This window comes from Teleopsis dalmanni, chromosome 2 (assembly GCF_002237135.1).
Source record: "Teleopsis dalmanni isolate 2A chromosome 2, ASM223713v2, whole genome shotgun sequence".
Lineage (NCBI taxonomy): Eukaryota > Metazoa > Arthropoda > Insecta > Diptera > Diopsidae > Teleopsis > Teleopsis dalmanni.
Window position 1 is genome coordinate 26,848,081 of NC_051847.1, and position 16,485 is coordinate 26,864,565.

The window sequence follows — 16,485 nt, forward strand, 5'->3', positions numbered from 1 at the left end:
GAAATCAATTGTTTTCACAGGTTTCCATTATAAACTTGTCGTTACAAAACTATCACATTTTGTGTCCATGTTTAGTCGAAAATCTGTTCTTATACCAAACTACGTCTTGCAAATATTTTCTGTATAGTTATGCGTTCTAGTTTGTGAAAATATTTCATTCATATTCTCGATATTCTACTGCAGTCTGTCCGTAGGTAAGAAAATGAACTTCTCATTGGACGCAACCTCGCAGGTGCAAATTTTTGCCATCCGTTTTTTATTTTTTATAAATAAAAGAACTATAAGTTAAGAAATAATTATTAAACATTTTTAAGTGTATAACTAAAATTTCTAAAAGTTCTTTAAAGTTCACTTCTCTTATAATAAATCTGATCATTACACCATTCATTATGAATTAATTATTTTATATGCCAATCCTAATTAATTAATTAAATAGCATTTCTTAATTTACTATTTTCTGATAAAGTAATTTTCATAATAATTTGTTATCAGTTACGCATAAACCTTCAACTTTTTGTTTTGGATTTGCCAAAAAACTTGAACCCTTCACAATCAATACAATTTTCAATATTTCAATTTCAATATTTTCCATTTATAAAAATAATTATTTTTTATCAAAATCAGATGTTCGGTAGTGACGTTGTATCGCATGTTAAAACATTTTTTTATTTATATTTGTGTTGCTTATCTTTAAATAGTATTTGGCATTTGTGCCAAGTATTATCTAACAAAACCATATGTACCCAATAAAAATATTTAGAAAAAAATTAAACATTCACTATCTTAAATGAAACTTCATGCGGAACAAATGAATATAGAATTCTTGCTATTATAATGCAACTATAGTCTAATATGCCTTAAAAAATGTTTTATAATGAGTTAAATCACCACATCACATTCTGGTACCTCAACAAATTGCTATGATTATTATTGTTATACTTCAAATTGTTGTAATATTGATAAAATTACAAAATTTTTAATTAGTTTCTCATAGAGCATATCAAAATATTTATTATATTTACTGACTACAAATTTATGAAACTCAGTGTATCAATACTGACGTGGAAATAACAAATATCAATAAGTAGACATCCGCTTATAGTGTAGACAAGTAACAAACATCTATTGTATCAAACACATATTTCCTCTCTTAAAAAAAAAACAGTAATTAACTATTTTAAAGAACTATATGTGGTATTGAGGGTCTCGAACTCGATAATTAAGTAATATAGTAACACTGTGAAGTACCAACAAGATACATACTTGTTGTCGCCGCTTTGCACTATTTTGCTCGGTTACCAAGCATGTCATGTGAAATCGCGAATAACTTTATAATGATATAAATAAAGTTATAATGATTGATACGATATCACTCAAACATCAATCAAAAATGCGTTCGAGTACAATCGATAGATTATAATAAAAATTGTGGTCATTTTTTTTTTGTATAACCTATTATACCCCTCCTTTTATGTTACCTCTTAGCATGATGAAGATCTTTTTATGAGTGTTGTGATCCGATATTGGATATGAAATACTTAACTTTTAATGGAAACCTGTAGTATTCTTTCAAAATTTTAATATATTATACTTAAAGGTATCAAAATTGTATATCTTTCTAATCTTTCAAATTATACATCTTTTTATATTATATGTCTGTAAGCTGCTTTATTGAAACCTATTAAGGTTTCATCGCCTATAGTTACGACACACTACTCGCCATAATGTAATAATTTGTACTCTTATTGTATTGTATTCTTCTCTAAAATCATAATTCTGTAATTTAATTTGTTTATTTAAAAAAAAAAATTTTGAATTTCCCTACTATTATTATGGGGGACTCGTAACCTTCTTCGACGTTGGTCGTATACTGACCACCTAGCCTGTGTACGAACCATCGCTATTCCTGTGGTACCACAATTGGGTCATAATTTGAGTTCAAGTGGGCTTTCTTGGTACACAAGGTCACCAATCCAACCTAGCATAATCTAATACTATTACCCACTACTCTATTTGAAAAAGATATCTTGTCATAGAATATAATGTACTTAATTATTTAAGTCCAGAGAAAATATCTAATAAATAAGATCAATTCTTACTTTTAATGGGTGGATTAAATACATGTGTTGTAAATGTGGATGTCACTTGGTCGTCTAAAAATACTGGTTGTTTCTGAAAGGTACTCTTAGCTGTTACTAGAACCAATACGTAACAAATCTCATTTGTCTAACTCAAATCCTTTAAGAAATTAGTACATTTTTTATTGGCCGGTGATGGATATGAATATATCTGGCTTAATTGATTCCTGTCCCTGATTTTATTAAGTAAGCTTCTTTATAGATATATAGGGCGAGTATGACTGAGTAATTTGTCTAACCGAGTTTAATTTAATTTTTACCAAATTAATTAAATTAATTTTAATTAAATTAATTTTAATTTAATTAATTTATTTATTTTATATTCTACCTAATTGAGATACCTTTCTAAATATATTAGAAACAGAAACAGTTTTTAACTTTATTAAATCCCGTACTAAAAGTGTAAAAAAGTTGTAAATAATTGTGTTTTTAAAAATTTTTTAATATGTAGCTGAGTGTGCATTGCTGCAACAATTGCAGTCACCTACTTACCCATCTATATTTGTATCTACAAAGCAATTTAATTAAAATTAATTAGTTTTTTTTTTTTGTTTTTTTTTTTTGTAATTATAACAGTAAAAAATATATAAGCTTTTTATTCATTAAACACAAACAAAATCAGCACAAACATTTTTGCATAAGAGTATGAAAAGATATCACCAATTCCAGTCAGTCCCATTCTATCTCTGGAATTGCAGCCTGTAAATATGCTAGGGAATAAATAGACGCTTTTATAGGTAAACATATATATGTGCTTCTCCTATGAAAATAGAACGTTGATAAGCGGTGCATAAATGCAATAAAAGTTTGGTAAGAATTGCTCTGAATGAATGTTTTTGAAAATATTTATATTTATTGCTCTTGAGATATTTTTTTAGCAATAAATTTTTTACTTTCCATTGCAATAAAACGCTTTTTTTAATCTATATTTTTTTTATTCAATATTCAAACCATGTGACCTATTTCTTTTTTGCTTTCTTCCTGGAGTAGCTCCATCTTTTGCAGAGCTTTTACATTAAATTGAAATGTATCCATACTTGCACAACATGTTTCATTGTTCTAACACACAGATACTAACTCACACACTAAAAACCATTCACATTAAGCACACTAGTTGTCTCGCGTAGGCAAACTAATTTTATATTCTGCATGTGTTTATTGTTGTTTGGCGGCTTTTAGAATAATTTGAAAATGTTCTTTAATAATAGTAAATAAAATGTTTATATTTTATTAATTATTATTTTAATATAAAGTCAAATATATTTATTAAACCCACAATTCGTTTTTTTTCCATATATATTTTAGTATGTTGTCGTTCCTACTAGAAGATCCACAGCAGAGGCTTTCCAAATTCTAATCTCACATGCTTTAGGCGATGCTGGTAGCCCATATCTTGTGGGTGTGGTAAGTAAAATATTAAATTATTATTCATAAAATATATATTTATCTAGGTTTATTTTTTATTTTAGCTTTCAGAGGCTATTAAAAAACATTTTCGTAACATTACACATATAAGTAGTAATTTGGCTACTGAACCATTGCAAAGTTTGTCTTTAACATTAGAAATGATGAATTTCAATCAAACAAGCAATGATACATTATTAACAACAACAACGTTGGCGCCAAGTGTTTTTAATAATGATGCTGCAATATTTGAGGTAAATATATTTACAATAAATGTTGATAAAGTAATTTTGGTTTAGTAAATGTTTTAGTTTATTATAAACATTCTATACTTGACTTTAGACATTAATAATTTATTACGTTGAGGCAAAACTGTACAACGTTTCAAAACGATTAGTACACTTCGTAGAAGTTACAAATCATGATATTTGTAACACAGTTATAAATATATCTGAATTTAACAATATATAAAAAAATGTAATCAACTCTATTTAACAAATCGATATAATCATAACAGTTTGACTACCTGTCTATATATTTAGATAGAAGTTGTGCTTGAGACGAGTAAAATCCTGTTTTTACATGAGTTATTAAGTCTTTTTAAAGCCTATAAGAACAGACCCTTCGAAATTCTTTCCATTTCAACAGCTTTTCGTATGGAAACTTTGTACAATCGATTTTTTTCAATTCCAATTCATGAGATACTCAAACATGGATCTCATAAGCACCTCTATTTAAATACTTTAAAACTATTCTATCGTTGATCTTTGGTTCCATAGCAATGGTATACTTTCAGAGTTTTAAAAATCTATAATTATTTAACACGTTCAGCGGTTGTTAAATGATCCATTTTGTAGAATATATGATGGGCTCATACAATAAATCCTAATAATCCTATAGCTAATTATTCCTTAAGATCCAAAAGTTTCTTTTTTTTCCTGATTGTTGCCTAATAATATGATAAATTATTCCAAATCCCAGAAGAATTAAAATATAAACTTCTGGATGTCCAAAAAATCAAAATAAATGACGATATAAAATTGGATCTCCTCCACTGCAGAATCAAAAGAAGAAGTATTTATATTTCGATCAGTTAATAATATAGTAATGGCTCTTGCTAAAACAGGTAGTGACAAAAAACTAAACATATACCTTTGATGACAGTTCTATTTGACAAATGTCATTTAAACAGTACTGACAAATCTGGATCTTGAAATCGAGAACCCTTTACTAAATTTACTTTTTCTAATAATACAACATTTTTTATTTATTAAAAAAAAATGTCTAAAATATACTTATACATTTTCAATTACAGGATGATACACCTTTAACGATGTTTAAAGCATTGCAATATGCACTTTTCTCCACGAGTTTCGTAGAAGTATTGGGAGGAATTTTCTTCCTAATAACAGCAGCGTTTATACTAAAGGATAAACATAGAGCTAGTCAGGCTGCGCGTGGTAAGTTTTCAATAATTCATTATTATTAATTCATTTTATAATTAAAAACAAACAATTATATAAAAGCTACACTTTCATTTAAAAGTAAAGTAAAAGACAAAACTTTCAAACAGTATGAAATCTGGTATACAAACTATATCTTTGCACTAAATTAAAGTTATAAGCCTTGATAGCTAATAGATATAGTAGTTTTCTTTATAGTCAACTATTTTTCGCATATTTCATTACATATTTACATTATTTTTATAAAATATTTCATTTTCGATATAGACTTTTAATTTTATTATTTTCAATAGGTTATGAATTAAGAAATATAAGAGTTGATATAAACAGTAAGCAATCTGAGTCGGAAGGCTCAGAAATGCTAGTAATGTGTACCGATATGACATTCGAAGACCGGCTTTAAATGCAATATGAAAAATGTTTTGCAGTGTTATTCTTAAAACATTCTTCAAGTATTTGTTTAAGATAAACAACAAATACTTTGTTCATATTAGGTGGGTTAATAAATGTTAATGCTTCTTGTTGGCTGTTTTAAAAGTTGGAATGTTAATGTTTAATTAAATTAATATATATAGAAATAGAACTGTACTGTTTTTACATGAGTATATAACTTCTACAAAATGCTAAAAAAGCATCAATAATTAGTTGTCCATATTAATATCTTAAGTAGGTTTCTTAATGAGAATATTTTTATTTATAAGCATTTATTTATCGGTTCATTAAAAGTTTAATAACCAGAAGTCAATGCTTTAAACATGTCTTTAAAATTTAATATGTTTAAATGTGAATATTTAGTTAATTCATTGCACCATAATATAGAACTACTGTAAATGAGTTTTAAATCTGGACTTCTGGCTACAATCCGAATTATTGCAGCTTAAGATAAAAAAAAAACGATTACCTTTACACATGGTTTAGAGTACCCATGTATAACTATACCGATCTACTTCAGGAATTTATTGACAGTCGTGGTTTAGCTTTTCAAATAACAATTATCGTAGCTCGGTAGAAGATCATTGTTTATGGTGTCGCCTCTGCGATATATCAAATACTAAAGATTATTAAGTAGAATTGGAATTAGAGTTATACTCGTGTGATTATTATTAAATTAAAGTTATGAGAATATTAAAAGAAATACAAAAAAAAGACTGAGAGGAGTATAGTAGATATAATATTTTGAAACTAACACAAAGTAGCACTGGAACCCAGCTATCTTTATGCGAAGAAACAACAAATAAGTTGAAATCAGTTTTATGTGTGCTATATGATAGTTGAACAGATATACACGAATATCTGCTATATAATATTAAATTGCCAATCCTCGTTAGAGAGAAAATAGAATTATAATTGAATATGTCCAAGACTAGAATAGAATTATAGCACTATAAGTACTGCCTCCACAATCTTCATTATAAATTTATGATTAGAATATAATTAAATTGTAAGGTACTCTTATTTTTTATATATTAATTTAATTAAGTCCATGTGAAAACAGTATAATGTGTTTTAGTTTTTAGTCGCCTTAATTCCTACTAATAACGCATTGCAAAATTTTACTGAACTGTAAGCAGCATGATCAATGGGTATGCATTATGTATTCTTTACTAAACAAACCATTATCAAAGAATATCTAAAATTCCATTTCATCTTTGTTTGATTTTTAAGTGTTATTTTTAATTAATAAACATTAAAACTTTTAATTTAATAAAGTCTATACTCTGAACAGTGATGTGTACAGAGACTTAATTTAGGGGGATTTTTAAAACTAATTCACAGTTCATATAAAAAGATTCAATTAAATATAATCAATATATCTAGTTAAAATTTGTCCCATATGTTTTAAAGAGGTTTGGATCACAAAACCCCCTAATGTATACGGTTTGAGTAAATAACAAAGAATAATTAATTAAATTTGTTCTCTCTCGAATGATTGATAACATATGATAAAAAAAATCAATTAATAAATAAATATGGTGTTATGAGGTACCGGTGTTCTTATAATCATAACTATTCCTGCACTGATTATAAGTGGTTTTCGCTTTAAACAAATTACGTTTTATACATAAACTTATTTTCAATTTAATTTAACAATTTATAATTAAAAAATATGAAAAATTTTCCCAGAAATCTTCATGCTATTGAGATCTAAAGAAAATCATTAAATGATTAATACTTTATGCATTTAATCTGAACAAAGTTTTTTAATAAAATCAGTCTTTAATTATATTCCTATCTATATTTTTTAAATCTCCACAATTTTAGAGGAAACTTTCAAGCTTTCTCTAAAATAAAAGTTTCCAACACTTAACATATGTTTACTTAGTTTTGGTTGATTTTTTTATGTGATGACTCTCCATAAGTTCAATAAGCGGTTACGTACCATTTTGTTACGACATCCTCAGTACTAAGTTATTGTCCAGTTGTTTGTATAGACAACTGGATATATACATATAGATAATATGTAGAATATGTGAGTTAAGTACATCCGAAGTATATTGATATTAATTACTATTAACTCGTCAAGATTTTTCAACTCTATTTTTCGACTCTATAGGACAACTACTCTTTGATTCTTAAGAGCAGGGCAATGGGATATTGTTCTCTTTTCGTCTGTTCAGTTGCAGCTAAACAGACTATTGGGCCATTATAGCCATTTGCACTCCAATAGGACAAAAGCCATTAATTATTATAAACAGGCCAAACAGATCCCTTGTGATACTATTTATTTGAGCTTATAACCTAGCCATAGTATACTACTAGTCTTACATGTTGCAAAATTTTTCCCTCTACAATCCAAAATATTTCGAAATATTTGGTATTAATGGAGAGTTCAGTCACATTATTCATATGCCAAAAAAAAAAAATCATTCGGTTACTTTGTAAAAAAAAAAATATACTATTACTATAACACATTTTATTTTGTAATTATTTTATTTTACTTTCATTTTAATAATTATTTTTAAAAACTTTTTTGTGTCAATAAAAATTAATTATTATGATTTTTCCTGTTTACAGAGAACCATCAAGCTGTGCCCAACCATCCGATATGATGTCGATGATATATCTTAAGAAACAACAATTCAAATTAATTAAAGTCAATATCATGTATATGGAAAGCCATGAAAGACAAAATAATCTGCGACTGAACCTAAATTACTTTTAATTATATTCTAAAATAATGTTTTATACAATAATTTACTTCCATAAATATTTTGTGCCTCTAGAGAGCATGTTCCTGTAATTTTATGGTGGAATAATCATAGCTAATAGTCTCATGCATGCCTATCATTGTTTTTATTTTTTTTTTTTAATTGTGTAGAATATTTAAATTGAAAGTCTCAAGTAACTCAGTTTTCATAAAAATTGTTATAAAATTTTGTAATAAGCATTTAGTGTTAATAATGGTTTTATTTTGTTTATTTAAAATAATTATAAGTTAATATTTTTATAATGTGTATGAAAGTTTATTTGAGAAAATTGAATTTACCAATATTTGATTAAGTTTTTATTGTAAGTATTGTATAAATATATACATAAGTATATGTATATATGTTATGACCTTTCCTAGTTTGCGAAATAACAAATTTAGAAGATATGCGCTTAATTACTAATTAATGAAATGTGTTCTATTTATTTGATGCCTTAACTCTTTAATAGAAGTACAAAAGCTGCATATATAATAAGTAATCAAAATATAAAATTTAACTAATATATCTAATTTCTTTAAGTATTTATAGTTAACTAAGTTACTTAAAGACATATAAGATATAAACAGTCAAACAGTTATATTAACAAAATTAAGAAATGCATATATAAAATTAATAATTTCGCATACTAATAGTAATAAGTTGCATTTGATACCATGAATTATAAATTTTGTATATATTTTTATTGTAACATCCACCCATATAAAGTGCGTAATTTAGTATATAAAATTACTATACATGAATGTTTTTTGAGTGATAAGTCAAACCATGAAATTTATTTTTTTTACTATATTAGAAAAATGTTATTCATTAATTGTACTAGAATTGGCAATGAATAAAAGTCTGGAAATGAAAATGGAAACAAAAATAAAGTAATAAATATTATTCAATATACCATTTATACATGTATATCTTCAAAAAAATATTTAGATATAATCAAAATTAAATGAATGAATATAGTTAAATGAAAATAAGCCATGAAGACTGTTTGTTGTAGATAGTTCTCATAAAAACGGGTTATATGTAATAGTAATACGTTTATGGTAGGTAATATAGTAAATAATGTATGGTTTTTGATTAACTGAATAAAGTATTTTCCGAATTATATATTTAAAACATAATTTTGTGGTTTTATTTTTAACACAAATAAATAAAAAATAAATAAAAATTTAATTAAAGGTAACTGTTTTTACAGTTTAGCTAGATACTGCTCAATGGGGTAAGATGGGAAAAATAATATGAAATAAGTAAGATAGTTGAGATGGAGAGGTTAAAGCTAACCTGGGTCCAGAAGGGGGAATCTTGTCACCGTAAAGAAATACTACGGTTTTATACTCACTTAGACAAAGAAACAGATGGGCTGAATGTGCTTCTTAAGAAGATGTCATGTGTTATAATGACAATCGGTCATCACAGTAGTGCCAAGATTATCGCAGTGCATTTTACAAAGTTGTAGCATGCAGCATTTACTGTGATCGGTTGCCCTATTGCTTTGTATGTGGCCAGCAGGATAAGAATATATTGTTGTTGTGAGCGTGAAGAGATCTGCTGGTATGATCACTGGGATGGAGAGCAGCACTTAACTCAGTGGCTCCGAGAGGTAAACCCGCTAGCTCATGAAACCAGGACGAGATCATCGACTAATCACCTTTGTGTAAATTCAATGAGAAACCCTTTTTGGCTTTAACTTTATTTAAATTTATAAAAGGAAGATAAGAGCAGCATAATATCTAACGGAAACATATATGAAACAGGCTGTTCATCCACATTTATGTATTTTACTTTATTTTTTTAATTATTTTTATGTTACTTTAAAAATAATAATTATGTAACAATTTATATGATTTTCCTTAAGAATCACTAACTCTGATATTTTCTCAGATATATTATTTTATCTGTCTATCTATATGAACAAAGCTAATAAGTCTATAAATTTGACTATGTCGCTAATTTTAAATAATATCAGGTCAGTAAGATAAGAAGTCCTAAAGATTTTAAATCGTCTTTCAACGAACAATAGGCACTAACATATTAAGTAAATTACAGTTACTTCCTTATCCGCAGTAGAACAACTCCGACAAAAGTCGTAAACCAAGTCTGATTGCATGCCTTTGCAATACACAGTGACCTGTCAGCACCCATACTGTAGTGATGAGTTGACTCTGCTTTTCTTTCAATGTATCTGACTAGTAGGAATTTTGTCTAATTTGTATCAGGTAAGGCTTTTCTTTGGTGTAGGCATTCAAAAAAATAAATTGGTGAAACAAAATCTTTTATAAACTTTTCTTTTATCAACGTCGGATTAGCCTGGAAGCTCAGAGAAAATAATTTTATGAATATGACACTGAGAATAATAAATTCAGGTGAAAACTGGATGTAGTGAAGACTGTACTAAATGGATATAGTTTTTAATATTTGTAATACATTCTTATGTATGTATGGTGGTGAGACAATGGTTGTACGCTCAGATCCCTTTTTATAAATTTCTATACAGAGTTACAATATTAATTCGGCTTAAACAAAATGGAGAAGCCAAAATGATAGGGTTGATGAATATGTTTTGTTATATTCCACCAGAAAATCAGTGTCAAGATATTACATAGATAAAATCCTCATTCAGACAGCTATTTCAATGGTGCGTTAATAGTCGAAAATGAAAGTGAACTCTAAATTTCGGATATATTAGAATAAGGTAAAGAGAATATGATCTTATTCATGGTTTGGAAACCGTTTTTTCTCATTGGGATACAGTCACAAATTATTTTGACTTAAATTTGCTTGCATAGCGAGACAATTGACGAGACAGAAGACATCATGATATTAAAATACAATTTTAACACATGTTACTCACCACGGGTTTTACGTAGTCAGCAACTATTTACGATTTCACTATAACTGCCCTTAATAAACCTAGAACAGTAATTGCTGCCCTTAGTCAGTGACGTATACAGGGACTATGAGGCTTGAAATCTCATCGGCTCTGCATAAATATTTTAGAACATAATTCACTTCCTCCTGTTATATATTCTAAGATAAGAAATGTTAAAATCTATATTTGTAAATATACTATTAAGTCGTCGCTGTATTCTAAGATAAGAAATGTTAAAATCTATATTTGTAAATATACTATTAAGTCGTCGCTGTTTAAAATAGTTGAGATAATATTATTTAACATCATAATGTTATCAGTGCGCTTGTGTGGTCTGGGGTGTAGGCATGATATGATATATTTTAATATTATCGCAACAAGTAAACAATTCTAAAATGTAGTAGGAATGTTTAGCGTCCTAAATAAAGAAAGCAATATGCGTATGCTTTGAATTTCGCTATAGTGTGTTATCGCAAACACATAAATAATTTTACAATGTAATAGGGATGTGTGGCATCCTGAAATAAGATACATTTATAGATTAGAATTAGTTTATATACAAGAAAAATATTTCCTAATAAAGAATCATTCGAAAATTGATATTCAATTTTGAATTTAACACTCCACTTATTTCGAGTGTTTGTTAGAATTAAGTATTATATCCTGAAGCAGCATAGGCTATATTAAGTCGCTCTTTTAATTTCTATGTATTCAGTAACGTTTTTTTTAACTATTTTTACTAAGCAATCCAAAGCCATTTTTAATACGTTTTTATGGCCGCTCAACCGGACATAGTGGCAGTTCCATAAAATGTACAACTCAATCTTAGATTTTTGACTTAGAGTTTGTGAGAACTTTGGCGAATTTTCGCAAAATTAAAACCCGGTCAAAACAACCCGGTATATATGGATTGTTCAAAGGGATCTTGGGAATAATAGCTTTCAACATTCAGATCAACTAAGGTAACTTCGCGTTTTATTAGAAAATTTCAAACGAAAGTCTTCATTTGAACTTTTGGAATAGAAAACGATAGTGTTTCATATGATTCCTTAACATCTTTCAATCTTGTAGACCTTAAGCATATGTAAGTTGCTAAAGCGGGTTTTAATACAAATTTATCTTAATTTGCTAATGTAGTTTTTAACACAATTGACTGGCTTATAATCCAAATTTATTTTCTTGAAATTGTATAAGGAAGAACTAATTTTATTTTAAAGAATTCGAGAGCAGACCCCTAATCAATTAATCTTCAAGCAAACTAAATCCAAACTTAAGAGTGCGTAGTCTATGGTAAATGATGCAGCATATTAAAAATAGATTTTAATTATTTTAATAAAATATGATTATTACTCATTGATTAGCAAAAATAAAATGTTGTACTGGTTTGAATGGTTGATTTCCTTATCAGTTTCGAAAACAAACACATTGGGCACAAAACAAAACAATTTTAAATGATTTCATTTTCAAAATTGGAAACCAAAAACGTAGAGGAATATTGATAATGGCTCATTTTTATGTTGATGGTTTGCCAATCATTTAAAAATTATTCTACAGTTAAACGACAAATAAATTTTAATTTTCAATTTAAATTCAATTCACATACAAATTTATATTCAAACAGCGAGCAGCAAATAACGATAAGTCAAAGCAACAACAACAACAAGACTCAAACACGAGCACCAAGAACGGTCTTAATAGCACAGATCAAGTTTTCTTCGCTCAAACAGACTTATTCGCGCATACGGTTCCGTTGGCGAAAGTGGCAGCATCACATCATATCTCATCACCATTAAACGAGATAAATCAGAATATTTTTGTAACAACAAATAAAAAAAAACCGTGAATAGAAATGGTTTCCCAGAAGACTGCACTTCTCCTGCTTCTAGTTTGTTACATGTACATGGAGCTGTGCTCTGCAACGCCAATATTGGGTGAGTCCATTCCGATCATATGATTAAAAGACAACTTGAGGGAGCTGTTATTCTTTTTCAGGTTATCAAACCATTTTCGAGGACAATTCCAAAGTGCAAGGAAAATCCAAGCCCATATTTGTGTTCTGCGATGAAATTGGAACTCATCTAAACTGCATACTCTACTGTAAAAATATGGGTCATAACTCAGGTCACTGCAGTAGCGACTTCACGTGTAATTGCCTATAAATATAATTAAGTGATGTAATTTTCCGTAAAAATGTTAGTTGGTGAATGCTTGTGCGCTTATAGAATATGTATGTGTGATAATTTATTTATGTAAATAGAGAAATTTATAAGTGTCAAGGTTAAAAATAAAATATTGTATATTAAATTTTTAATTCAATATGTTACAGAATCATTTGTGTTTATATTATTTGTAAGATAAATAGTTATTCAATCAGTGAGACTTTTGAGAATGGTCTTACGGATAAACAAAAGGTGACTTCAAGTGATCGAGAGCAGAATACAGACACGAATTTCACTTTAGGTTTAAGGGGGTTTTGGTTTATAAGTTACGCGCTATTGCGAACATCAATATTTAGAATCGAAGACAACTGTTACTTATTCCACATATTCTCAGAAGCACTCATTGAGTCTTGTGGCAAATGAGAACAAGCCAGAGTACTTCCTGCCAACAAACAAATTTCCTAACCGTATTACGACTCACGTCACTGTTGACAATTTTAAGTTCGAAGTTGTGAAAGACTTTATTTATTTGGGAACCAGCGTAAGCACCAAAAATATATGTCAGCCTCGAAATTCAACGCGGTATCACTCTTGCCAACAGATGTTACTTCTGACTAAATAGCGAATTGAGAAATAAAACCCTCTCTCGACAAACGAAAGTCTCTTATCGTACCTGTTTTGCTGTATGGTGCAGAAGCTTTAACAGTCGAGTACACATGCAAAAGAGCTGAATTCCTCATTCCTTATGCTGTTCTTGCCCAACTGTGGTTAGAGTATAGCCAAATACTAAAGTTACTTGTTACACATAAGCGTGTTAATTCCCAATAAGTGCCCTAACTGCGAGTCTAATCTCAATTACTTTAATCATTTGTTATCATGCCCTAATGCATTGTAGTGATCAGATTTCTTTCTCTCAAACTAAGCTAGTTTCAATTAAGACAGATTCTCTCTTATATCAAAAAATGTTTCCTATTTTCGCTCTCATTTCGTCCCACTATATCTTTAGCTATGTATTAAGAATTGTAAATTCTTTCTTATATCCCGCTATATAGATCTCCATCGAACAAAACAGTTGAAATTTCCAAAAAATGTTTTAAAATTCTTGAAATAAAGATATTGAAATTCTGATCACATACAAAAGAATAAATGACTTTTTACCATATATACATGAGTCATCCAAATAATGTTTAAGTTATTGAAATTCTATTATTCTTGTTCCAATTATCGTTGTTTAATAATACATTAACTTCAACTGCGCAGGATCCATTTCTGACAACGAGCATATATCGGAACTTACAACTAATTAATTTAAACCAAAAGTTCTTCCAAGTTCGTATTACAATGGAGTTCTCCAAATATGATATAATCGAGAGAGTCCGAGAGAGGAAAGTTATTTTAAATGAAGGATAATGCCTTATTTATGATATTCACTCTATTTACTTCACTCTATTGACACTCGCTCGTAGTTACCTCACCCGGTTTCACAACCTCCCCCCTATAACCCTTCCTGAAGATCTTGTTCTGTCCCACTACCTCGATGAGTGGGACCGTAACCTCCATTCCATTCCCCTATATAACCGCGGCTTTCGTGACCCGTCACAAAGTTTACCGCTACCTCGTTCCCGCTTATCTGCTCTAACCTCACCCGCTTCTTCATAACCCAATTTCCCTAATGTACGCCCTTGCTTTCTGGCTTAGATAAATCTAGCTCGCTAGGTACTAAGTCTATTTTTTCTCCTCTCTCTCCTGATTACTGGAATGAAGTTTTCACAATGCTGTGGAAATCTTCGCCATTCATTTCTAAGAGGTGGTTTATAAGGTTCAAGTCGCTTTCGATGCTTCCACCAACTGTCAAAAAAAAAAAATATACTTCGCAAAACATCATACTTTTTCTATGCATCTATACTTCAAGTTTAAACAGTTACATTACAGTTGAAGTTATATTATATTATATAATTTATAAATTTTAAATTTTCTGTCTCTGAAATTATATTCTTTGGTCCAAATCTATAATATTAAAAATAATGAAAGCTATTGAACTACTTTCGACCATTAACACATTGTCCTCTTCTGTTCTTTAGATCATCAATTATAATGGATTCTTTCTTTCAATATAGGTATGTTATTACAATATTTATCTCAAATAAATTATTCTACGTATAATTGGACAAATTATATACAAATTATATTCACAATTGGAAAAATTATATTCACAATATAAAGAAATTAAATCAATAAGGGTTTCCAAAGACTACTGGTGACAGATATTTGACTGTATTCGAAACAAATGTATAATCAGCCCAAAAGATTAAATAGATTAAAGTGAAATTACTATTACCTCCTTTTCTATACAGATTAGAATTCCTCTTAATGACAGAAAAAAAAATTCTATAATAAATTAAATGCGCTGATTCTGAGCTTCACATTTGGCAGGATCCGAGTTCCATTCCTGGTACTTGCAGTCTCAAAAATAATTATTTACGAATAATTAAATACAAAAATTATTTCCAAGACCACTGATGATTGGTATTTGGCAATACTCGAAACAGCTGTTTTTTAATTAATTAAAATAATATAAAAAATAAATTTTTGTTGTTGTAGTTCACTACTGTTCGAAAAATCTCTTTATATAATAAATTAATCAATGTAACAAGAGTTTTATATTTAATATTTTATTTTTATTCATATATGCATAAATATTATTCATTAATTTAGTAAAATTTAGATTTTATCCACAATAATATACTTTAAAATGTATTAAGATATATATAGTATCTCAAATTGAAATTATACATAATATGCTTATTAAAAATTATTGCATATTAAATAACTATTATACTTAAAATTGAAAATTTTTATGTTCAGACTAAAAATTTTACTTTCACATATAACACACAACAGGAGGTTATGTGCATAAATTTATATACATATAATCAGAATTAAAACGGTATATTAGATATATTATTATATCATATATGTTTTATTATTTTAAACTTGATATTCCATACCATAAATTTTACCACATATATTACTCTTATTCATATATTCATATATAAACTAATCAAAATAAAATTGAATAACAGCACTGAAGTTATTTTGCAAAATGTACTATAAACGTAAATTATTAAAAATAACCACACATCTGCCTATACTAGAAATAAAATGTAACAATTTTACTTATTAATTGTTTTTGAATTTTAACTACTTTATATAATTTTAGTTTTTTTTTTTTTCATTACAATATAT

At 28.1% G+C, this 16,485-nt stretch overlaps 1 protein-coding gene across 3 annotated transcripts in view; it reads left to right on the forward strand.

Annotated features, from left to right (window-relative positions):
• The window catches only part of LOC119680838 (protein spinster), a 43,250-nt gene extending 34,900 nt beyond the window's left edge, over positions 1 to 8,350 (forward strand). For 2 of the 3 annotated variants that reach the window (XM_038093836.1, XM_038093835.1), the window contains exons 5-9: positions 3,444 to 3,542; positions 3,608 to 3,796; positions 4,858 to 5,002; positions 5,299 to 5,499; positions 8,021 to 8,350. In XM_038093836.1, the coding sequence (XP_037949764.1) occupies positions 3,444 to 3,542; positions 3,608 to 3,796; positions 4,858 to 5,002; positions 5,299 to 5,408 (543 nt within the window). In that variant the 3' untranslated portion in view covers positions 5,409 to 5,499; positions 8,021 to 8,350. The remainder of the gene's footprint in view (positions 1 to 3,443; positions 3,543 to 3,607; positions 3,797 to 4,857; positions 5,003 to 5,298; positions 5,500 to 8,020) is intronic. The other variant, XM_038093837.1, reaches the window with a different exon arrangement.
• The last annotated feature ends 8,135 nt before the right edge of the window (positions 8,351 to 16,485 follow it).